The 26106-nt window shown below is 40.5% G+C and overlaps 1 protein-coding gene across 1 annotated transcript in view; it reads left to right on the top strand.

Moving 5' to 3' along the window:
* The window catches only part of TESK2 (testis associated actin remodelling kinase 2), an 86802-nt gene extending 61893 nt beyond the window's left edge, over positions 1-24909 (top strand). Inside the window, exons 6-11 of the mRNA XM_075508654.1 lie at positions 8892-8974; positions 10974-11049; positions 12710-12793; positions 13919-14005; positions 17532-17667; positions 19861-24909. Of these exons, the coding sequence (XP_075364769.1) occupies positions 8892-8974; positions 10974-11049; positions 12710-12793; positions 13919-14005; positions 17532-17667; positions 19861-20873 (1479 nt within the window). The 3' untranslated portion in view covers positions 20874-24909. The remainder of the gene's footprint in view (positions 1-8891; positions 8975-10973; positions 11050-12709; positions 12794-13918; positions 14006-17531; positions 17668-19860) is intronic.
* Positions 24910-26106: the final 1197 nt, after the last annotated feature.

Here is a 26106-nt window from a genome sequence, read left to right as displayed (position 1 = left end):
CAATGCTTCAATGTTATCTATTGTTGAATGTTGATTGTTTAGAGGAAGCACCCGCTGGGAGGAGTGCATGTTTTCACTGCCATAGCAAACTCATCGGTGGCCACAGGAAGTAGTAAGAGTTATTTAAAAACAAACAAACAACAAACCAAGCCTAAGAATTTACTAGCAGTTATGCTATATTTGGGTGGTTCTTAGGACTAAAGGTATAGTATCTGTGTGGGTCACATTTGGAAGCTGTCAGGTTAAAAGTTTAAGTCATCAGCTATATTGTGGGTTTTCCAGTTTCTTGGGGGTTTTGGGTTGCTTTTGGTTTGGGTTTTTTTTTAATATAATTTTTTAAATTTTTTGAGGTAATGTATGCACTTGATTGTTCTGGTTGGGAAGGGAAGTAGATGAAACACCTGGCCTTAAACGCCTGGGTACCTGTGGATTTTATTAGTGTATTATTGTATTGATGAAATATACTTTAAAATTAAATCTGTCAGGCAAATGACTCTCCTTTTGGGCAAATGTTTGCCCTGCTGTCTGGCTGAGTTTTAAATATGTCACTTTGTTCCAAAGCAAAAAAGTTAAGATAATAACAGTAGCAAAAACCTGTCACCAGAATTTTCAACTCTCAGACTGTGGCTTTCGGCTACTGCTTGAGGAGGTGCCTTGTATTTTACCAGGTTTGTACTGGTGGTGGGATGAGTCGTCTTCATTCTTACTCATAAATAGTCAATGTGTGAGCAAGCTGAAGGAAGATGGGATGGCTCTTTCCTTGGGAGAGAACTTGTGATCTGGACTGAACAAGGGCAGATCCAATACTGTTCTATATTGTCCTTCTTTCTTTGGTAAACTTCAGTAATTGATGTGATGGCTTTGTTAATCGAATGAAGGCAAAGACAAGGATTTAGATGTCTGCAAAAGTCAGAATAGACACTGAGTTTGCAGGATGGGAGAGTGAGGTATTTTTCTAGGAAACTTGCTGGCCTTGACTGAACTATGAACAGAATGAAGCTGAGACTTTCTGTGCAGGAATGTCTCCATGCTTTACCTATTACACTTAACACAATAGCCCACTGCAAATTATCCCTCTAATATGAATTTTACTATAAAAATTATTTGGGATTACTTTAGACCTGTACTTCTGCCTTTCATCTTCTGTTTCTGGCAAACCTCTAATTCCTGCAGCTTCCTGGAGCAGGTGGTGTGAATACATAAAGTTTATTCTATCAGTTATGGCAGCACAGTTGTCTTGCTCTGACAGTAGCATTATATGTGTCTATGTACTGGATGCATAAAAACTTAAAGAAGGAAAAGTTCCTGTCCCCTGCCAATCTAAGACTGAAAAAATAAGTGGTTTTGACAATTAGTATACAGCAGGGTGATCTCTCTTCCTAATTGCACCATGTGGAGAGTAGCAGCACAGCATTGATAGTGCAGAAAGCCGGAGGGAAGAATGGTGAAGAGTAGATGTAGGTCATTATAGTCGATGTGGCAGCCCACAGGGGATGTCAGCCCTGACATCCCACTGGTGCCCTTCCCGCTGCCCTTCTGTCAGAGAGAGGCAGTGCTTGTTAGAAGAGAGTGTGCTGCCCAGACAGCCGGTACTTACCCACGTTGTGAGCAGCTCAGTCCTTCAGCTCTGGGCTTGGGCTGCTGTAGCTGATCAGGCTGATCTGCCCTGATCGACAGCAACAGCCTAACTTGAATCTGTCAGAAGGTAAGAGTGGTCGGATTGGCTGTTTCCAGCCTGCAGATAGCAGGTGTGTGGGCAGGGTGACTTGTACATTTTGTAAGCCAATAAATGTGGTGTCCTCACTTTTGACTTGTCACAAAGAGATTTACGCAGAGATTAAGCCATAGATGGGTTATGACAACCAGCCTCGTTGGCTCATTCCCTGTCCCCTATCCATATTACTGCAAGCCCTGTGAATTGTTTTTTTATTTGGGGCTCCTTGTAATATGCACAAGGAGGATTTGCAACCTGGAATCATGAGGATTTTCTTCATCTTTCAGCAATTCTCAGGGAGGTCTGGTTATGAACTTTAACTCTGAAAGTCTTAGTCATAGAAGATGCAGTGATTAAAACAGAAATCATAATGTGAAACATTGGACGTGTTTCAATAGGAGCCAGTGGATTGTGATAAAGTTTTTCTTAATCTGACTTGTTAGCTACAATTAAAATAAGTGTTCGGAGACTTCTCTGTGCCTTCCCAGCCTGCAAAAAGAATATAGCAAAATCCTTTTGTACCTCACCCCTCCAAACAAATATCTTACTACTACACAGAGAGTTCCTTCAACACCTTGTTTACACTGTATTTGCATTGCATTCAAACCCTGCTCTGGAAGCACTGTTGACTTCCTTGGCAGCTTACACAGTGACTTCCATAATATCAGTTAATTTATTCTTACAGTATCTCTGAGATGAGGGAGATAAATAAACTCAGCCTTATCAGAACAGATTAAAAGCAAGAATATTGGTGAATACTGGGTATGTGTTTTAAGACTTTGTTTGGAGTATTTGGCGTCTTACACATCTTTAAGTTCAAGGCAATATGCTCACTGACCTCAGAGGCAGTTGGAAGCATTACAGCACTTATAAAATAGTCAGGTTTGACCCCTGAAGGCAGAGAAACCAAAAGATTAGCAACAATCTCTGAAAGATTTTGTTAAACTAGCTTCCTTGTCACAGAATCCTCCTGTGATGCTGAGGAAGGCCAGAATCCAGATCCTGGGGCAACACTGCAATAGTATTAACCACAAGACAGAGACCTTCATTTCCAACCCAGGCTTTCTTTTTCATCTCTTCCCAGCCTTTCTTTCACCCTACTGTTTCTGTGGCAAGAATGGCCAGAGTCCTGAAAATAGTGGACCAAGTGTTTTATGTACAGCTCCAATTCACTGTCAGTGTGAATCCATTGCACGCACTAAAAGACATGGGTGCCAGGTGGAAAACTGTCTGTGTGATCATGTAATTAAGGACTTTACCTTAATGTGTATGCATAAGGGGAAGAATGAAAGTTCTCACAGGAAGTCTTACATCCCATATTTTGTGCAATATTAATTATTTGATGTAGTGTATGTTGTGTGCAACTTTCTACCAATTAAACAAAAAAAACCTGGAAAAAACCAATGGCATTATGCACTTCATTTGCAGGGTTAGAAGCTTAAGATTCATGGCAAAGGTTAGTTGCTTTAGTTAATACAGTTAACTAATACATGAAGTATTTTTAATTAGTATTTATTGCTACTGGTAATTAGTATTACAAATACAGATTGCATGTTTTTGCTACGGAGCAGGAATAGAGAGATGAACAAGAGAGACTCCCTGGCAGTGAGAAGCAAACATCTAGGAGTCTGCCCATTTTTCAAGACTGATCATATCTACTCTGTGACTATCCAATCCTTTCTGCTAGCGTGATATGCCAACCTCTGGTCCGGCTTTTCGTCCTTCTTCAAAGGCTCTTCCTCTTCTTTCTGCTCCCAGTTCCTGCCCCCCAACCTTACTGTTCAATCTCCTTGTCTGGCTGACTGCAATTACCCTCTTCCTATTGCTCCTGCTTGATGCTTTATCCCAGCTATCTTTCTGCATTCTTGTCTTTAGTATGTTTAGCCATTTCTAGCTCTCCCCCTGTTCTGCTGCTCCAGGTTAGCTCTGTTTCCCCCCCACCACCACCTGTTTGCTATACCTGCAGTTCTTATGTCCCCGTAATAGTCTCCAGGTTTTTTTTCCACGTCTCAAGAACCTAGCTCAAGCCCTGGTCTTGGTCCCTGCCAGCCCCAACTTGGACTCTTGCTCTGTCTTGTCACCTTATTCACTCTTTCAAATTCCTCACACAGCATGTCCTGTCCCAGTCTACTTTTTGCAGGGGTGGCAAAAGGTGCATCTTACACAGAAGTCTCATCATGTTTCAAGCTGAGAACATGCCAAATCTGGTATGATACCATAGGCTAATATTTTTGAGGATTTTTTTATTTTCATTTTTTCAAAATTTGCTTGCAACACATATTCTAAGTTTGTTGTCCCAAGCAGCTGAGCTGTCTTAGCTGAACACCTCCCTCCCCAAAAGCCCACTACCAAAGCTCTTGATTAAAAACAAACAGGCAAACCCCCAAACAAATGCTTTTTAGTTTTGCAGGCTTATGTACAATTGAAAACAAGGTCTTACAATCAGTAGTAGGTTGTGAGCAGTTTTAGGGAAGATTGTGAGCTCCATTGATGATAAAATCTATGAAGAAATTCTAATTTCTAGGCATATATATATATACACACACATGTACATGTGTGTATTCCTGCCAACATCTGCTTTCACTTCACAGTAAATGTGTAATGGCTCACTCTTCTTTCATTGAGAGAGGAGTAGTCTCAGTTACTACGGGACAGAAACATGCATGTGAGCAATTACTGTGGATTATCTCATGTAACATATATTCACTGCCTTTGGACTTGAAAGTGACATACCCTGACTTCCTACCTTGTATGCTGTTTGCTTGTTTGACACAAAATAAAACAAAATAAAACCCAAGCAATGAACAGAACCTTTGTCTGATGAGTCTCATACTTGCTGCTGCTGCAGTTGTAAGGTCCCCTTTGTGCTAGAGTAAGCTCTTGCCTGGATATTTTGCACTGCAGGGGAGGGGTTGCACTGAAAAAATTAGCTGTTACAGATGATTATTTCTAATGATAGTCACAATACTAAACTTTTACTGGTACTTTGGGACCCAAATGGAGCCTGTCCCTTAAACATAATGGGTTTAGTTTCAAAAGTGTAGCTAGTATTCTAAACTTCCTGTTATACATTTGTCAGTGGTGTTTCTCCTAGGGGATAGCACTTTAAAAACAGCTGATACATCTTAATTGGCCGTTCAGTATTTTAATTCAGTAACAGTCATCAAAGGGTTGCAAATGACACTGCAGTAGCATTCCTGTATTTTCTGGAGTGCAATAAAATCTCTGAGGAGTTTAGCTTATAAGTCATATTGTAAAATAAAACGATGGGGTTTCTTCATCTAAGCAACTTATTTTTAGCTCTGAAACTCTTGAGTCTATTTTCGGTTTTGTTTGTGTAAAAGGGAGAGTAGAATATTGCATTCGTCTTAGTAGGATTATGCTGTGCAAAGCAGATGTTAAGCTCCTGTAACACACAAAGGGGGCTTTATGTTCTTTCACATCTGTCTCTGCATAAACAGCTCTGTTAACTCTTTAGGGCTCATGTACAGAGCTTCTTGCTTCTATTAAGAGACTGCCTCAGGAAGGACTGATGGGGTCCCCATTTTGGGGGAAAAAAACCCTCGAGAACCCAGCTGAAGTCAAATACTGCCCTCTTTGACCATGTGAGCTGCCAAAGGAAAGAACATCCCTGTCTGTAGAGGTCCAAAGAGAAAGCTTGGGAAGGTCATCATGTTTTATTGCCTTGCAGCTTATACAAATAATGCAATAGTAAGTCGAAAGCATTTTCTTAAAGCCTGTGTTATAAAGCTGCTTGGCATTTCACCTCATAGGCAGTTCTAGAGAGGCTCTTTGCACTAGAGAGGGGTTTGAACTCTTGCGTCTCTGCGCCAAAATCCATTAATGAAACTTTTTCGTACCAAATTGATACACGTATTTTCTTTTTTGTAGAAACTGAGAAGTATCACTTTGTCAGTAGAAACAGTGCAGTATGCTCTATTGTACTTTTCCTACTAAGATACCACCTCTAGCTTAAATTTAAAAGCTCTTTTCAACCTTTTAGTCTCTAATGAAGCTTTGCCCCTTTTTTGATCCTGATTTATCTTGGCAGTAGAATGTGAATGCTTAGAAATGTCTTTCATTGAGTGCATGTGAACTACCAGTTACTGTGGGCTGTGTTAAGTCACCTTTTTATGAATTGCATCTTAAATCTGGTAACTAAACTATCTGTGCTGTGGATTTGGTGCAGTGTTGTGTAATGGCTTTACTAGGGTGGGAAGGGTGGAGAAAGGAGTATGGTGGTGCTGAGGGTTGGCCTTGAACACTTGGAGAATCTCAGCACAGAATGAAGCATCACCATCTGCAAAACTTTGTCCTCAATAAGCAGTACAAGCTTCAAAGGTGACGCCAGACCATGCTGGTATCTGTAGAAGGGTTTTACTACTGATTTTGGTAGGAATAGGCTTCCATCCTTTCTGGGTTCCAGGAAGTTGGTGCTTAGCTACATAAAAATTTGCCCCAGTTGAATTAAATTAGTTTAGTTTCAGTACAGTGAGCATTTGTAGTGACACTGGCATTTTTTTGTTTGGTGCATGTCACCTGCCCATGGCTGATTTAAGTGTGAATAAAAAAAGTCACTCTTGTACTGCAATACGTATCCCAATGAATTTAAATTCACACTCAGCACTTCTTCATATGCAGACAAAAGGCAAGCTTCCACTAATGAAAGAGAATAGTTTAGCTTCCTTCTTTATGTCATTTAACATTGTGTGGCCCACCACAGCAGAACAGTTGATCGGTATTTTATAGCAGAAATGTAGCCCTAGGCTTTCCCCCATTGCCTCGTCATGGTGTATTGGCCTCTCCTGCAGGACCTCTGGACCCCACGGCGGTAGGGTGTCCACTCTGGTTTCTTGAAAGGCCTGCACTGAAAGGGAGCCTAGCTTTGCTGCAGGCAGCTCCTGCTCATTTGGGAAGGAGCTCAGAGCTGTCAGGTAGCATTACTTGGCAGCTAGATTGGATGCTCTGTTGGTTTAATTTATGATTTATCTAGGAATAATCTACTTGTACAATAGTTCAGTGCTGTACCTGAGAGCTGAGACTGCCTGGGGCTTGGTGGGGGTAAGATTGTTCATCTTCAGTTGGTGATGTATTGTTGTCTAATGGGATGTAATTGTATACCGGTAAGAAGCTGAAGGAAAACTTGCTGTCAGGATGATGTTGCATTTAAGCCTCCTTTTGGTATCAAAGCAGCCCTGTAAATTATTGCAGATCTTAAAGTCAGTAGAAATGTTTCTACAGATTTTTAGTTATGTTGAAAATAGTTCTTAGTCTGGATTCAAATGTTGCCCTGAAATTTTGGAGGCCAGGGGTCATTGGAGAATAATCCTAACCCACAAAACCCAGAAGGTAAAATGAACTACAGCAGTCTTGCTACTCAAAGAGAACAAAATGTAAATAGTCAAAGATAATGCAAGAAGGAAATCTAGATCTTAAAACTAGTTCTTTTAGGAATCATAGGGGCTGGTTTTTTTTAAATGCTGAATTATGAATCATCTTAAATTGCTGAGAAATCTATGGTGGAAAATAACCTGATATTTTGCTGCATAAACTAGTATCAGCATTCTTGTACACTGCAAATCTCTGGTGTCCTCACAGACTTGTTTCTGTGTGGTACACAATGAAATTCCCCTTGGCTGAATCATTTGAGTAAGATTTTTCAGAAAAGTTTTATCCTTCTCAGTTTTAAGTCCACTTATAGTGACCAAATGTTTAAACAGAGGCAAGCTGAATGAATGTGCTCTTTGATAAAAGATAACAAAGGCCGTAACTGAGAAGCTTTGCTGCTCTTTGGGCAAGCATGGTTGATTTAACTTGGTACATGTTTATGAATCCCCAAACTAACTGTACTTATTATACTTGAGTCATGCTAAACAAATAAAATTTTGCATCTCAGGAGCCTGGCATGTGTTTCAAGAGGCTGGCATGTATTTTCTTTACATGATTGCAGGAGTGGCTTGCTTAACCTTTTAATTGGCAGGAAGAAAACTCACTTCAAGGCCTGAGCCACAATCATCTCTGAATAATGTAAACAGTGATGACCTGAACTTGATCTTTTAGACAAGGGACTCACTTTTCTTGGTAGTTGCATTATACAGACAAGCTAATGCCCCGGGGTCAGTGAGGGGCTTTTGTACATCCAAGCACAATAAAGCTTGAAAGTGTTTCCTGCTGTTTAGCTAATTAATGCAGGGTACCACTCTGTAGGAGTCGGCAGTGGTTTTGCTGCCTGTCACTGCTATTGTACTGCCTGCAGAAGGATACAGAGCAAGGCATGTGGTAAGGGAATGAGTTCTCTGTCTTGCTCCACGTATTGCAGGACAGAAAAAAACTTAGGGAAGTCAGCTATCGATTCATTCGGTGAGAAGGGAAAAGATGTGGTACTGGAACGGTCAAAGCATATTTCGCAGTTGTAAATAAATAACAAAAATAAATCGATAATACCCTGCGTGTGATGTGATGCTGCCAGACCAGAATTATCTGTGTGTGTCCTTAAATTGCCCTCCCTCCCTCCTGACACTGGAGGGCACATCTGAAAGGAAAAGATTGACAGGTTCTCCCTATTAGACTTTTCCCTTAAGTCATGTTTTATGGTGTACTGTAGAATAAAGAATTTTATTTGAGACTTTAAAAGCATGTATAACTTCGTCATATCTTGTATTTTCTGATGAAAATCTACTGCAAAGCAGTGAATTCCTTTTCAGTAGTTAATGTAGCAAAAGATACAAAGGCATTTAGAGTCTGCTCTGATCTTGTATTCTGGTCAGGTACAGGCAAATTGTAAAGAGAAAAGTTAAGGTGTCGTAGTGAACAGCATGTATTGCATACTTGAGCAGTAAGGGAGCTAAATCATCTTAATTCTTGCTAGAACCTAGCTGGGTACGTGCTGCCTGTGGCTGCCTGCTTTCTCAGCAAGTTTTTAAGTGGATTATTAACTAAGTGTAAGGCTGTTTGCAGCATCTTAAGTTTGACAGACATGTGATTGTGCAGAGGGCAGGGTAGGGGAAAAGGGTGATTGCTTTCAGGCAAAAGGTTCTCACAGATTAATGTCTTCCAAACAATATCTTGTAGTCTCGTTCCAGATTAAAAATAAATAAAACAAACAGTATATGGGTTTCATGCCCAGACAATAACTCTTCTGTTTGGTTTTTGTTTGTGTTTGTTTTTTTTCCCTCAGAACTGCTTAATAAAACATGATGAGAATGGATACTCAGCAATAGTGGGAGACTTTGGTTTAGCAGAGAAAATTCCTGATCACAGGTACGTGAACTAATCAAAATACAGCAAGAGCTGCAGTGCAGTTGCAGGTCAGAAGCTCTAATGAGCCGGATCCCTGAGGCCATTATTGCATTCTGATACAAAATTTGCAAAGAATATCCTCAGTCTTCAGTCTAGAACTGCAGGCTGGATGACCAAAATGTTCCAGCCTTTAATTACCATTCATTTTGATAGATTTAGTGGTGACATTTATTCTTCAAAAATGCTCCAGTGAGTATTGGATTCACTCAAGCTTTTCAGTAGATCTTCTAATCAGGTACTTGGGAATTTTGGTGTAAAAAATAAACCACAACAAAGCAAACACAAAAATACTGTCCAGCATTCTGGATTGGGATGATTTTGTAATAAATGTCCTCTGTTGATTCCAAACAACTTTAATTAGCTTCTTTCCATTTTTGTAAACAATACTCAGTGGCATTCCAGTATTATTCTCAATTAACCTCCGGGTTAGTTGTTAAGATCCAGGTTTACAACAAAGAAATATTAAAATTACTGTCTAACAGTAGCTCACCATTTTGCTCTCCCTAGGATGAAATTATAATCTTAACTCATTTGAGGAATGCACAGGTGACTGTCACAAGCTATTGTCACAATTGGAAATAGTCCTTTTGTCATCCCTCTGTTAGGGAGATCAAGGATAAGGATTTCATTGTACTCTCTGTATATTGACTTGTGTATTTCAGAGTATTCTGACTGTGAACTGTGCTGTCAGATTTTCTCCAGTGTGTGCTTCTGCATAAAATAAATAAAAGTCTTCCAGCTTTTTTGACCACAAAGAAAACAATAAAAGTTGATCTCCGATATGCACTGTTTTTAAACTGCACATATCCTAAAACTGTATCTTGGGAGGTCTGAAGGCTTGCATTAATGTCGATGAAATACTGATCTAAAAGCTTAACAAAGTGAACATCTTAATTTCCAAACTACTGACAAGTACAGCCAATGTGTATTTTGTATGCTCCTGTGGAATCTCTGCCCTTTAAGGTGCTGAAAGCTTCAGCTGTATTCGTACGAACCCATCACAAAATCAGGAAGGCACCACAGATGCCTTAAGGTGTTCTTAATACCCAGTTTTGAGATGCTCTGAAAACTGAGACTACAGTAATAGCTAAAGTTAAGGTAGCTTGATACTAAAACAAACAACATAATAAAATTGTTACGTTAGCTACCATTTTGGTTTGATCTAGTCTTACCTCCATTTTGAAATGCAGTTTCGTTGTTTTCAGCTTGCTGACAAGCAAGCCATGCTATTTTGAGGCCTTCAGAGGCCTTTTTTTTTTTTTTTTTTTTTAAATAGGTATTCCTTCAGGGTCGGCTGGGTGGCAAGCTGGAGGCCTTTCTTAAGGCCCCGGTATTCAGCCATGTGAAAACATTGCAAATTTTTCAAATTGTCTCTATTCTGATTACTTTTAATTTTGCCCTATTAAAGGATTCATCTGGTCAGTCTTGACTTTTTTTTTTTTTTTTTTAAATACAGCTTGCAAGCAGGCTATGCTGAATACTTTCAGAGCTGCTTATTGGTATACATGTAGGGATGGATACCTGCTTGTCTTGCTGCATGAATGGAGAACTTGACATCTAGCCCAAAACTGATGTCCACAAACCTTTCTATGCGTAAATGAAGGAGCTCACTCTGTCAGGAGTTTGGAAACCAAAACTATTGAACAGCTGTGACCTTAAAATAAAATAATATTTTTTTTAAAGTGGCCAGGCAGTTAGAAACTGGAAGTAAAATATGAGTGAGTGATTGAAGCTTTCCTTTACTTTCATCTTCTCCTCCTGCTATTGAATGTTCCAGTGACTCCAGTAGGAAACCAGTGTAAAATACAGTATGTTATGGAACCCACTTGTATCGGCTTCCCTCTGGTGAAAGTTTCTGCAGATACTTGGAAAGTTAGTAGCAATGCCTGAGCATTTAATTAATAGTTCTTCTCTCTCTCCCCCCTCCCTCCTTTCCCCCATCTGTCCCATATCTATATAGTGAGAAGTTACCAGTGGTGGGTTCACCCTTCTGGATGGCACCAGAAGTTCTCAGAGATGAACCTTACAATGAAAAGGTAGGTACATGAGATAAATGGCCTTTAGTTGTCAGATGTTTCTCTTCAATATACACGATTTAGAATTTCCATAATATTAAAATTACTGTTATTTTCATTTGTGACATTTCTGTACTCAGTAGGTCATTCAGACTAAGGGAGAGTATGAGTTGAATAGCTAATATTTTTAATTCATGGTGTGGATTCTTATATGGAAATAGAATTACCGTTAGCATAATTCACCGTTATGCTATTTCCATTCTGAAACACCCCACATGCAGAAATATGGTAATGGCTTGTTGACCTAACACAACTTAATTTAACCAAGTCTCATGAGAAATGTAGTGAGGTTGCTTCCCTGACCATACATTAGTGAAATCTGGGTAGAAGTAAAAGGTCTGTATGTAAACTTGTACAATTATTTTAATTAAAAAAAACAAAACCAAAAAACAACATTTCTTAAGGTAAAGATATCTGGATAAAAATGTTCTCCAAAGGTATTTCTAAGTTTTCCTATCTGTGGCATTGGGAAATGTTTTTTTCAGAGGAGGATCAGATCACACTGCATTTTAGAAATAGTATTTTCAGTCAAGCTCTTCTTTACACAGGATTTTCTCTCCCATGTGTAACATAGTCTACTTCAGCCCTGTGAGTGCATTTTTTTCTGTGATAAAGCCCACATCCTGTACCTTTTTATAGCTAGCAGTCAATAGTCCGTTTAATTGGAGGTACTTTTAACTTGCAGGAAAGCAGTAGCTACCTCAGTAATGAATGTAATAATTACCATTTCAAAGCTTTTTTTAAGAGTTCCAATTGGCCTAAATTAATAATAAAGTACCCAAATCTGTGGTGCCACATTCTTCACTAACCCTAGGGCATGGAGAACTAAAGAGGAAGCAGGTGTCGCCTCATCAGCATGAAAGGTGACATATAAGCCTGCCTGATACGTAAGGGATGAGGGATGCTGGCTTCTTCTCTGTAGACTTGTATTCCATATTTTCCTAAATGTTATTACATGATAAATTCAGGTGGGTGGAAATCTGAGGAACTGTGCAGCTCCAGGGGTAGTCAGATAAGTGATTACTAAGCATCATGGAAATTTCAATGGAAATTGATGCTGGTATACAGTGTTACTGGATATCTCAAGCTTTGGGAAAGACACTGTTTTCTCCAGAGGTACTGAACTGTGAGAAGAAAACAATGTAATTTTTCTTAAAAACAGCATTAATGTTCTGGATAAGCTGTGATCATGTGTATTCTAAACCTGACTTTCTAACCACAGTGATATATAGCCATGTCATGTTTTGGCTATGTTTTTAATTACTCCCATCTGTAAGACATCAAATGCAACTTCACCATTCTTTATGCAAGGAAGGATTTTTTTAATTTTTTTTTTTTTACACTGCTGAATTAAGAGTGGTTTGGTGGGTTTTTTCTTTTTTCTTGAAAGAGTTTTAAAGTTATTGTTGCTATTTGTGCAACAAGAATACTTTACTCTGAGCATGTGTTTCTTCACATGGAAAATGTTAGCTATAATGCAGTTGCTTAGTGTTGTAAGGCTGTGGTGTTGGTGTAGTTGTTTCACGATAACCATTTGGGGTACGGAGAAACTCAGCGGCAGATAAGAACACTGAGTATTCATAGCTGAACCATGTGGCTATTTATTTTTTTTCTCTCTCAGGCGGATGTGTTCTCCTATGGTATAATTCTGTGTGAGATTATAGCAAGAATACAAGCAGATCCAGACTATCTCCCTCGCACAGAGGTAAGTGGTTACGTTTATAACATTGGTGGGAGGTGGTAAGTATGCCATGATAATGGCTGGCCTTTAGAACTTCTGGCACTGCTGCCAAAGATACGATGAATAGGTGTTACATTAAAAATAGCCTATAAAAGGCTTTTGTTCTTCTGTGCTGTTATTGTAAGAAGCTCCATTGAAGACACTTTCACAGAGACTTTGTCCAGCTGCAGTCCTCATGGGAAATCCTTTCTGCCCCTAACTGGCAGAACACTGAGAGCATTGCAGTGACCTTCCTTTTGTAGAGTGATAGCTCATGTAGACTTCTTGCCAGATTCAGAACAGAGCTCTTTTGGCACACTGCATCCACTAAGTAGTCCCTCCTCGTGAAAGGGGCAGGAGCTATGTTAGCAGCAGCTAAAATAAGCTCACTCTTATTTTTGCATAGGCTGTGCTAAGCACTGTGGATCTCAGCTAGAATCAACTAATCAAACAAGATACTTCTTACTTTCTTCAGTTGCCTTTTTGGTTGAGTCCCATCTGCAGGGCAACTTTTGGCCCTCTATGGGGGGTTTTCCAAATTGTCTTTCCCCCTCCAGTTCTGAAAATGCAAAATTGCTTAGGTCTTGAACTACAGTAAATAAGAGATCCTTTTGTTTCTCTGCCCTTCAGATTTTATAGGAGTGCATTTAAGTAACTGGATAATTTGTATTACCAGTCTACCATCCACTGAAAAATTAACCATTTTAACTGATAAATTTTCATCATAGTGAAGCCTCTGGTTTTATAGCAGGCTGTTAATTTACACTGTGAAAGTCACCATGGTGAAACATCATAGGATAAGGTATTGTTTCCAGATCCACACGGGCAATATTTCAAGTGCAATGGATTGCAGTTGAGTCCAGGAAGAAGGATGGGCTTTGAAGTCAGCTCATTCTCTTACAGGTATCTTGTATCGAGTAATCCCCACTGGGAATGCTGCAGTTTGGAGTATGCATGAAGTTTTCTCAAAATCCTCTGTATGTGGCTGCTGAGAGATGGTGTTCATGGTTGTTCCTGATAACTCCATGTAGGGAGCCCCTGAAAAGAAGATGCTTTGGGCCAGATAGCAGACCTCATTTATATGTCTGTGCTGTGTTTTTGTTTGTACAGAATTTTGGATTAGATTATGATGCCTTCCAGCACATGGTGGGAGACTGTCCCCCTGACTTCCTCCAGCTGGCCTTCAACTGCTGTAATGTGAGTATCTTGAAGGGGAGAGGCCTAAACTGGAGTTCTCTAAATCCCTCTGGCTTTTGAAGATAGAGCTTAAAGCATTTACAGAAGAGACTTGAAGAGCCTACCTATAAAAGCAGCGTACATTCTGATAACCCAGAAAGTTCCATGCAGTTTTTATAACCCTTCCCCTTGCAAAAAGGTCTGTCTTGTGTTTTTGCAATTCTGTGTTCTGTCATGCCAAACAAACAGGTCTGGCACACTGACCAGCTTCTTGCAGGCTGCTCAGGCTGATCATAACCAGTTGTACGCTATTGACACTGGTTGGCCCTCGGGCTGACAAAATCCAGCTGTTATTGTGTACAGACCTACTGAGCTGTGAAGAAAGAATTTTGAGTTGCTCTCACAACAGAGGGGACAAACAAATCAAGAGCAGGCACTAAACTACTCTAAAGTTTCTATATGCTGCCTTTTGGAAAGTGGGATAAACCTCCAAATCCCTAGCCTGTGTTCCAAAAAAAAAAAACTTGGACCCAAATGATTTAATATCAGTAAGGCTATAGGCAATGCACTGTATGGAGTAAATTTTCTGCCAATTATTCAAGTAAAATTGTGATAGATAGTGCTGGATGCCTTCATGGCTCCTCATTTTGAAAATTCCAAGGAAGTAGATCTCTTTTGTGGGTTATCCCATAACAGAGGTTGCTAGTAACTTTGTATAGTAAACTGGTTTATATGAAGTAAGAGAACGTGAACTTCCACCAGATTCAGCTGAAGTTGGGAATGTCCAGTTTGCACAACTTAAAGTGAGGCAACTTCTAAAAATTTTATTGCACAAAACTTTGCCTGGGACTCCACAGCCAGGCCATGCTGGAGCCAATACCAGCACTGTGTCCAAGTGAGTGTTTGTAAGAAAAGTCTCATCTCTCCATGCTCTTGATGCTTATTTTTGTCCCAAGCTCCCTCTTTACTTTCTATTAGTACAAATGCACATGCTCAAGGGGAGAGCAGTATAAAGGTGAGGATGTGAGCAGGTGGGGGTGACTGCCGCTCTTGACACAAGATAACGTAATTTAATTCGAAAAATGTTTGTGGAACTTACTCTGGACAAGCTACTTCACTCCTCTAATTTCACCTTAGTACAGTGGAGCTTGCTTCACCAGGACAGTGGTATGTCTGACTCATGTTTATGAAGTGTTTTGACTATGTAAGCACTAAAGGGTTGGGTTTGCTAGAGGTAGGATTTGACTTTGGAAATCTCAACTCCAACCTGTAGACTCCAGAAATCATACTGCATCCAAACACATGGTGCATGATTCAAAGCAATTTTTCAGCATAGGTGAAATTCAGAGTAAAACTACTCATGAAGAAAGGGGAAGCGTCTGATCTTATATTCTCATATAAGAATTTGCTGTGTTCAGAGAAAAAGGATTTTCTCCTACTGATTATCATCAAATGCTGCTTCCTGTATAATAAACGTCCCTTCCCTGCATTGAAAGTGGAAATTACTGTCTTGTGATCGAGCCATTAATATGCTGATTTCAGTGTGGAACATGCTGTAATTCACTTACCACTTACCTAGTAGAAGGAAAAAGGTGAACAGATAAGGCTTTCTTATATCTTCCTAAGCATACTGTGCTTAAGTAATAGGTGATCGGTGTGATAATTTGCTCTTAGACGTGGACGTTTATATAGCTTTCTATTATTTAACAGGTCAACAAACAGTGTAAACTGTATAGCTCAGCTGATTAGCTGAACTAATGTGCAAAGCCCTGGGGTTTTCTACAGCCAGGAAATGTGTTTTAGGGCAACCTAAGAAAACCAGTAAAAACTGACATGTATGAGCTTTAATTTGCTGTTATAAAGTATTTTTTTAAATAAGTACATGCAAGGAAGTCTAAAACTTAAGGCTCCTCAACAACTATAAGCCTACTCGTGCGAACACTTATAAACGTAATCATGCATGATCATGCAAAAAGCTTACCAGCATGAGCTGAGCTGTGGGCAACTGCTGCCTTGAGGAAGAACCTTGTATTCCGTTTGAGCAGATCTGGACTGCTCAGGGATGGAAAAGGCAAATATTATTCTGAGTCACTTTTCCATTGCTGCTCTTGTCCTGGATCTTACCTAGCACAAATTAAAATAGCCAGAGAGCTCTTCTTACTTCCTGTAGCTTGTAAGAGCTCCCTAAGCTTCCCAAATTAGTAAGTTTGTCAGAGTACAGAGTGTGTGCTTTGGTGTTCCCCCTGCCCTACTCTTTCAGTGCAATAGGGAAAGCAGAAAAAGATGTTTTCCCGTGCCAAGAGATTCCAGCTGCTGCATTAGAACAACTTTCTTGCTGCTCTTGAGCTCTTCAAGTGTGATTTGTTTGTTTGTTTTTTATTGCTGTACGTATTTAGCCCTTCAATTTTTAGCTCTTTACTCTGTGTTGCTAGAAGGTGTTCTGGCATTGCTGATCATACCAGTTCTCTTCAGAAAGATCCATCTTGTAGGACCTGCAAGGCAGTACCAGGGAGGTCTTTGGGGTTTTTTGTTTACAAAGCACCACTGCTCCCTTTGTACTAGAGGTGAGATCTGTCTGGGCTTGTCTGCTCTGAAAAAGCCTTTAGAGGGCTGGAAACAGGAATCACGTCAAACAGAATCTTTTTTAATAGTGTAATGAGGTTAACTTTCAGCTGCTGAGTTAGACGTTACTACTTACAGTAGTTAAACCTCTAACATATATACAGGGCCAATGTTCAAAATGATGAAATGCCTTCTGAGTTACTACTTAAATTAAGCTGCTTGCCCTCTAGTACAATTTTAGTGTTGGACTTTGTTTAGAGATCCATTTCTACTAGGGTGAATAAATAAATACATACTGATAAATACAAACTGAATACATACTGATGACTGGGGGGGTATTTTACTTGGGCAAAGACAGATTTTTTCTATTGTATTACTTTGCCAAATTATATAACCAATCTTGCTTCCTCACAAGACAGACCAGTACACTGAGTAGTAAGGCTAATTAACAGATGGAAGGATACAACATTTTAAACTTTAAAATCAGCAATGCCATTTAGGTGGGTTTTAATTAAAGCCACAAGGAGATGATGGAAGAATTACAAACTTTTAAAGAATGACATAGCCAAGTTGCTCTGTTTAATCCTTACTGCTTCAGGCATGTTTTGAAATAACATTGATATATAATCTCTGACTGGTAACTAGAGTCCAGAAAGAAATCCTTGAACTATGAAAGCTGTTTAAAACAAACAAACCCCTCTCTGAAGCTAATCTAACAGCTTCCCATCATTTCAATTTAAAATGCATCCTCATCATAGAATGTTTACAACTTGATAATTAAATGTGAGAGGTATAATAGACATAAACTGGGACAGAATACTACTTTTCCCCTGCTTTACTTAGTTTTTTTGCAATGACAACACACATCTTAAAATTATCTTGAATTTCCTCAGTTCCTTCAGATTGTCCCTCTGTCTGTCCACTGTGTAAGTAGAATAGCATGAACAAACCCACATGAACTTACTTGATTTGTGTGCATTTGCAGATGGATCCAAAGTTGCGTCCTTCATTTGTTGATATTGTCAAAACACTGGAGGAGATTTTAAACCGCCTGAGAAATGAGGACTCGGAGAGAGAGAGAAAGTTTTTGAACCTTGACAACAGTGAAAGGAAACCCAAAGGTAAGTGTCTGTACAACATTGCTGCAGGCTAACAGCAAGAGGGTACAATGCTTCATATTTTGGAGACTGAGATTTCAGCTATATATGGTATTATTTACAGCTTATGAATGATTTTACTCAAAGCCTGAAAATTATTCTGGAAAATGCTATGTATACTTTGCACTGCAGAGTGACCTTTGGGAAAGAACAGCTAACTGTTTCTTAAAGTGCCTCAAAAGATTCTGCCCACAGGCTCTTGAGGGGAAATTTAGAGTTAATTTGGGAATGGTTTTGTAAGTTGCTAATATTATATGAAAATCCATCAACTTTTGCTTTGTCCCTGCCATACTTAGTGCATATACATAATTTCTTTGGTGTATGTTACATGTAACACTTAGAAGCTTCTTAAATTTCTTCAGGAGGAAGAACAGAGAAGATGCAAGAGTATTATAAAGTACCTAGAAATACTCTGAAAGACTGGGGAAAAGATGAATCCCAGATCTGCTTGGGAATGCTGGCCTTGAAGGGCTTTCTCTAAAGCCATCTAGTGCCACCTGGTGTGGGGAGCAAACTGCAAGCAGTTCTTGTAGGCTGGGGCATATTCTGACTTAGGTATCTTTTATGTTAGTAGACTTCTGGCATTGGAAACTTAGAGTACAGTAAAAATAGTTTCTCATATTGTGTATATATAAATACACAATATATACACATATACATCTATCTGTAATATGGTTACAGATTGAAATAAGTTCTGTATTGCAAACCACATGGAGTGCATGGTCTCCCATACCTGGAAAGCATCTAAAGAGGTGTGAGTTAAAACGGAAAATTTTTTGTTGTTTTGGAGTTTTTTTGGTTGTTGGGTTTGTTGGGGGTTTTTTTGTGTATGCTTTGTGGTTTGGGTTTTTTTTTTTTCCCCCTGGCATTCTCCCTTTGGAGGACATTTCAGATTTGCATCTTCTTGGAGAAGTGTTATGTACTGCTCTTTGACCTGCATAGTCTTTCCTAGGTGGAGTGACTACAGTCTAAACTGTGGCAGTATTTAAAGGGAAAAGTGGAAATCTGTATGTGCTTATTCTGGAAATGGTAATCAAAAGGAGATATCACTTCTCTATATCCATTTGTTGTTACTCTACCACAGCTCTTCAGAGGCACCTTGAGAGCCAGTGGCAGATGCGTGTTCCAAACCCTCAAGAAGTTAGCCATCTTTTCCTAAAACAACTACAATTTTCCCATCCTGTTCTAGTGATACAGCTTTTATTTATATATATATAGGTATGTGTGTATGCGCATGTGCACAAATAAATACACACGCATATGTACAACTTTTTAACTTCTACTCATTAGAGTCAAACTCCTAGTTTCTGTATTGGATAATGTACTGAATGAAGGCTGGGATGGAATGATTTAAACTCTTCATGGTATCAGGAGGGGCATTTATTTTGGTCTTAGACTTTTCCCATCGGGGGAAAAGTCCCAATTCTTTTGGCAACTATGTTTTGTACTTGCTCTCTTTTATGTTGAGTATCATAAGGAGATCTTGGCCAAGCTGGAAGTCATGATAAATCTAGAAACATGCAAATTGTTCTCCTCCAGGACTACCCTGTGCCATCTCTGCTGTGTCAATGTACTGGCAGCGAGGAGGTTTGAAAGGGCCCTAAAATACAGGGTTTGGCTAGAAGAGGGAAAGACTTCTTCATTCCTACCAAATTTTTATAGAGTTTCCTTTCCTTTGTTTTTTCTGAAGACAATACTGCCTTGCCAAATTAGCATCCCCCATAATGTGGATGGCAAATTTGGTCATAAAATGATAAAGAAGCAGTCCCAGTTTCACTGCCTAGGGAAGTAAGATGGCATTAACTGAATTTGCATTTCCTCAAGTCTTCAAGATGACTTTTAATTAGCCTGAGGCATGAGTAAAGAGGAGAGAATATTTTAAATGTAGTTTTGACTGCCTTACATTTAAAAGGTCCTGTGGACAGGGCTGCCAAATCTCCACATTTGAAACCAATAATACACTGAGGAGAAGGGAATGGTGTCCTTGTGTTTGTGCAGGAACTTGTAAGGAATGAGCAAACATGTGCTTATGGAAGATACTTTGGAATATCAGAAATGCGGCTTTTTCTTTACAGTTGTCACGAAGGCTTTGTGAGGGAGCAGACATGCAGGCATATAGCTCCTTTAAGCTAAGAGTATTTCTTTTCTTCTACTCAGGGTCAATTGAAAAAGGACCAGGAGTAAAGCGTTTGAGTTCCCTGGATGATAAAATCCCACCCAAGTCACCCCGTCCGCGTCGGAATATCTGGTTGTCACGCAGCCAGTCGGATATCTTCTCCCGCAAGCCTTCCAGGAAGATAAATGTGCAGGACCCCTACTACACGCCAAACAAAGGGTTAGGCCGGAAAGTTAATCCCTTCAGTGCCCGGGAGGACCTCAAGGGGGGGAAGATCAAATTCTTTGACATGCCAAGCAAGTCTGTGATCTCCCTTGTGTTTGACTTGCATTCTCCAGAGGCAGGTGGAGGCCTGAAAGCCAGCCAGTCCCAGTTCCGGCAGGCATATAGCACAGACTGGCAAGAATTTTCCCTTCTTCCTGGGAGGAGATGCAGATCACTTCCACTCTCTCCTGAATTGCCGCACAAGGAATATGGCCTGTTTGGGGGACTGTCTTCTACTGTCAGTAGGTGTGACCCAACCCAGCTAGGTGCAGAGGTTCGGCAAAAACTCCTGAGTAGCAGTAAATATGGTGTGTCAGAGATTCCCCCCTTTCAAGCCAAGCCTCACAGGCCAGAATTTCCTCCTGTACCAGGACAAGAAGAGGATATGGACTGTTCAGATGGGCCAGTGGCCCAGGAAGAAAATGGGTTTTGCCCTGTTGAGAACACGTGTGGAGATCCAGCGTGTAATCAGCCATTAGTGCTGGCCCAGCCTGAGCCACTGTCTTACAAAAAGCTCCCAGCTGAAAATTCAGTGAACTCTGAGGGACATGGCTCCTCACAAGTGTTTGCAGGTTGTCTCCCTTCTGAAGAGATGGAGGTGGAAGATGACCTACTGAAAAATACTCCGCTAGAGTCTACAAAGCCTCTGTTTAGTGTTAGTCCTTCCACTGAGCTGCAGAGAGAGGCATGGCCCTTCAGGGAGCAGGATGGGGACAGTCCTGCCCTGTTGTCTCAGACCTCCTCCAACATCTCAGCAAGTGGCAGCATGCAGTCAACTTGTGACATATGAAGAGAGGGCTCAAACTGAAGGTGTCCTTGAGGGAACAGTTGTTCCCAGTCGCTTAAACTCTGTTTTTCTATAGTGCTGGGCTTCACATTCAAAAGAGACTCAGCAGATGGTGGAAACTGGCTGTCAAACAGATAGCTGCAGACAGTGTCTGGAGAGACTGATTATTTTAACTTTATTTCAAACTGTGCTTATTCCCTTCCCTGATTTGCATTAGGAGGGGGAACTACTCCAGCCAGAATGGCCATGTGGGCCCCACAGTCCTTCCAAGAGGCAGCAGCCAGAGCAGGCACCATGTAAACAGTTTGACCTGGATCCCAGCATGGAGCATTTCAAGGCCTTAAGCTCCATGTTGGGTAGAAAGAGAAACCCTTAGGTTTTCCCTCTTTCTCTGACTGACCAGCTGCTCTAAACCACTGCAGATTTTGCATTAACATTCTGCAGCAGTGCACGTGATTTGGAGCCTCTGTTTTAGAAACGGGCTTTCAGAGCTGTGTTGACCAGGAATGCTGTCCCAGAGCTGCTGTGAATGCTGTTGCAGCATTAAACAAGCTGTTCTTTCAAAAACAGCAAAAACAAAACTCCTCATGCTGGTCGCAATCTGCAGGCTGAATCACGTGACAAGTACTTTGTGATTAACAAGAATAATCTGTTCCCTGGTGTTTCATTTTCCCTTGGGATTTGGTAATGATGTGTAATACATTAGGGCAGGATGCGGTAAGCACCGCTCTCCTCCTTGCACAGCTCTTCATGTACCTCAACCCAAACGTGGAGGAAGATTTGCCCAGGGCACAAAGAGGAGAGCCATATTCCAGGCATTGTCATTTCTGGGCTTCTGGAGAAACTGCCAGTGAAAGTACCAGTTGTACTGAGCTTTTGGGGGGTGTGGGCTCTTAGATCTAAAGAGCTGAATGGGCATAATGATCTGTTTCTGCAGAATAGTTAATTAAATACAGTATCTAGCTTACAGTTGACTATTACCACTAAGCTAGAGGGGTCACATTCACCTCCCTCTCTGGTACGACATCCCATCTCATTGGTAGCACTGCAGTAATGATGGCTCCTTATTTAAAACCAGACTGCTTGATAGAGGACAGGAATCCCCTGCTCAGGGGAAGTTGCCAGCAGTGTTGCAGGCCACACAAGTGCTCTTGGAAGAGGATAGACAGTAGACTCGCAGAAGGGCTTTGAATTGTCAAATTGAAGAAAATTAGCTTGTCCCAAATTAACTTTTTTTTCTTCTACAGGAAGAAGCTGTTGTCGTCATTGGCTTCTCCTGTCACTGAATAGGATGGTCTTTCTTTTTTTTTTTTTTTTTTTTCCCTTCTCTCCACCAGCAGGTACATGTGAAAAAAATCAGCGGCATGAGCTTTAATGCTGCTTCCTGGAACCAGCATCAGAGATCCCCGCTCTGGGATGTGATGTACGGGAAAGCTTGTTCTGTGATGACGTTTGTGCACCATCTTGCCCTTTTCCACTATCATTGTCCCAACAACATGAGATTTTTAAAATACTTTAATTTTTTTTTTAACCTATATTATCATTCCTAATTGAGGTACGCATTGCATGGTGATGCAGTGGAGATCAGAATTTCACCCAGGTAGCCTGTTACACTCTCTTCCTGCCCTCTTGTAAGGATGAAAAATGTAAGCTAGTCTCTGATGGAAGCAAGACTATTCCTACTCGTTTCCTATCTCAAAGAAAAGATTAAGGAGAAAGCCTTAGTTCGTTCTTGGCTGAGATGCTTATCTTTCCAGAGGTGTAGGTAACTATTCTGTAAATTATAATTATGACTTCTTCTTGTGAAATATGTGTTAACCTGAGCAGCAGTTATCACTTTGCAGTGTCTGCGAAGAATTAAATGAGAAACCCAGTGTTGCTGAGTTACTTAGCACAGTCCACGCTAGATTAGGCAGCTGTTAGCAGTTTAAAAGAGAAAATGCCTATCCTTACCAAGATCACCCCGTTTGGCCCACACCTCTCTGCCTCTTGAAGGTGCTGATCTGTAGAGTAGTCTGTCTTGTGCATCCTGTCTGCAGAGAGTGGAGCAGCTTGTATGGCTGGCGCTGTGTGCGTATAACTTCCTTTGAGGACAGGGAAACAGCAGAACTCAATCGCCAGCTAGTTGCCTGCCTAGTGCCTGCTTCCTTTTTTTTTTCCTCTCTTTCCTCTTTCTCTTTTTATCTTTTATACAGCTGTAATCTTTCAGGAGGGAAACCATCAGCACCAGCTTCTGTTGTCACAAGATGCATTAGGTGTGTGACTTCAGACAAACAAGCAATAATAAGGAATAGTTTACTTCTGGATCACCAGGCTGTGAGGAAGCTGTCCAGCATCCTACAACTGCCTGCAGCCTCATCGGAGAGCACACGCACGCCTCCGGCCGCTCTGTGGCTTGCATTAACCCTGGTTGTCAGCACTGACACCTCATCATGAAGCCTGTTGCCCTCTCAGACACTGACTGCAAAGCCTGTGCAGTCAGGCTTGGGGTATCTCTATGGCACCTATTTCAGTGACCTCATCTGTTTTCTTGCACCACTGTCTCTTAAAGTGTTTCCCTGCTCTGAATAGCTCTCTTACAAAGCAGCATGGCTAAAATTTTATTTTCTTAAATGTCCACTCTAAGCACAGCCAGCTGACATGCATAGGGCACATCTATCAAATTTTTTAGTTCTTTGTACTGAGGTGGAGATGTCAGAAAGAGAAATGCCAAGGAATAGTGGCTCAGGCCTTTCCTGGGTTCGTGGTCTGCATGGGAAAAGAGGCATGTGTATGAAACTGGAGTAAAAGGCCATTTTAAAATAGCTAAGAGCTTGCTAAAACCCAGTGTTTCCAAGGGTCTGGATGCAGTTGGCACGTCTCATCCCTTTGGTTGTGTAAAGCTGAATCTAGGTTGCACCTAGTAAATACTCCTAGCTTTTCTGCCTACCTGAGGGTGCTTTTCTACTGGGGGCCATTTTCTGACAGCTACTGATGAACATGAATACGAACATGTGGTCAGCAAACTCCTTGTTTTATAGTGATGTGACAAAGTTTTATTGTGATTGGATTTTATCATGATTTCTGACTTTCTTATGAGAGCAGTTCTTGCTCTTTTAAAACACTTTCTACACATTGCTAGGTTCCCTGAAGAGATCAAAGATATTTTTAATTCACTTTAAATCTTTCTATATTGAATTCATTTAAATGTCTGTTATAAGCTATTTTTGTTGAGGTTGCCGGTTGATAAAATGGAACTAAGAGAATGCATGTGAACTGCTGCCCCTCAAAAGCAGCGCAGACAAGGGGCTATAGTAGACTTATATTTGTTGGAGAGGCATTGATGTATTATGTGTAACAGAACATTGGTATTTTTTGCCAGTACAACTAAAGACACTTGAATAATTCCTGTTTGCACTTAATGCTATTGTTTATATTGCATGTCACTACATTTCTATGCAAAACAAATAACCTTTTTTTGGGGAGGAGGGGCAGCCAGATATTTGATTAAGTATAAAGATCTTTGCGAGATGATCTATTTTCGTATTTATGAAGGAGTTTTACGTCTTAATATTTTGCAGTCTGTAAATAGCTCGACTTGTAATTAAAGGCTTAGGAAGAAGTTTGTAGCCTGTGTATAATAGTAAGTTAACACTGCCAGAAAAAGAATCTTTGCAAAACAACTTTTCTAATATTGTGGATATTTATGAATATGTAAAGAAAGCACCTCTTGTTTTTATGTTGATTGACCTTCTGACTTTTTTTGAACTATAGAAATGGTGTATGTTTTATTGGAACTGCAATAAGAAGTAACCAAAGATGAATCCAGTTAAATATTTTCATAATTTTTTCTTGGTCAGGTTTTGTAAACTTTCCCAACTTGCTTTCAAAATAAAAATAAAATCAAGGCCTGAGTGTTGTGATTAAGAGGGCAACTCTAGGTTAAAAAAAGCTGGCTCAAATGCTTACTTAAGCTATAGATTACATTAATACCTGGCTTGAGATTGTGTTCAGTGTTACTTGGTGCTGAATTATAAAGAGGGAGAACTGCCATCCTTATTCAGTGTTATTTTGCTCCTGCATCTTACTGAAGTGTTACACTATTAAATCCACAACACTCAAGGACATTTTCTGCTCTGCCTTATAGTACTCTGAAGAGTAGGCAGTAACTTGTGACCTACAATACAAGATGGCTTTTGATAGCACTCAGCCTGCAGGGAGCTTGCCATTGTGGCTGCTCTGTTCTAGCCCTACAGAATAGCTTCAGTACACAGGAAGCAGTGCAGTTTAAGAGGACCACATATGGCTTGAAGTCCCACTGCATCTCCCCTTACTTACAAGTTTGAAGACCTGCTGTGGCTTGGTTCTGCATGCAGTTACCCTGCACTAGAATCAGCTGGCCCACTTGGGAGGACAAGCTTTCTCCTTCCCCTCCCTCCTGTAGGAGCAAAGGTCTTGTCTATGTATGCTGTAACCAAGATTAAGGTAACGTACAGATATGAAGTGGGATAGCTCTCCCAGGTGCATGTTCTAAATCAACCATGGTCAATGTCTTTTTTAAAACAAAACAACACAACAAATCACAACACTTTTTTCCTCCTTGACTTCCTTAGAAAGACAGGAAATAATTATGTGGGTTACAGGGAATTATCCTACCAGCAGTGACTGAAAGCAGTAATACTTGACTAAACATTCATAAAAACGTATGCTTTGCCTGAAGAGTTAGGCTGCTTTCATCTGGTGTCTGGCAGAAGCATCACATCTTCCTCCAGTGACTGTTAATAGCATTTTCTATCAAGCTGGTTGTATGGGTCAACAACTTGGAGCCTTCAGATGTGTTTTTGTAGGTAGACTTTGACCTTTAGCACATGCTCCTTTTGAAAAGGTCTATCCCACCCTAAACCACTAGGTTAAGTGGTAGCATGTAGTAAGGCTGTAGGTGCAGTAAGGATAAAGGCAAGATCTGGGAGGAGGCTGGGCCTCTAACATGGTAAGAAGTTTAAGGGGGAAGCTCTGGCCTCTGTCTCCTCTTGTTATCAAGTGATTACCCTCTTCCTTTTCTGCAAGAAGTGAAACCCATGCTAAAGTAGCTAGCTTATGGCCTTTCCAGAAAGGCAACCTTAGGCTGTTTTTTCAAAACCCACTTTGGGTGCAGAGCACTAAACTGAAACTGGGTGCAGTTGGAGAGGTACACTTTTCCTCCCTCTTCTCCAACCTCACCCCTGCCTTTACAGCCCAACATGCCACTAAGGAACAC

This window comes from Mycteria americana, chromosome 7, assembly GCF_035582795.1.
Source record: "Mycteria americana isolate JAX WOST 10 ecotype Jacksonville Zoo and Gardens chromosome 7, USCA_MyAme_1.0, whole genome shotgun sequence".
In the NCBI taxonomy this organism is placed as follows: domain Eukaryota; kingdom Metazoa; phylum Chordata; class Aves; order Ciconiiformes; family Ciconiidae; genus Mycteria; species Mycteria americana.
Note: the sequence above shows the minus strand (reverse complement) of the source record. Positions and strands in the feature narration are given on the sequence as shown.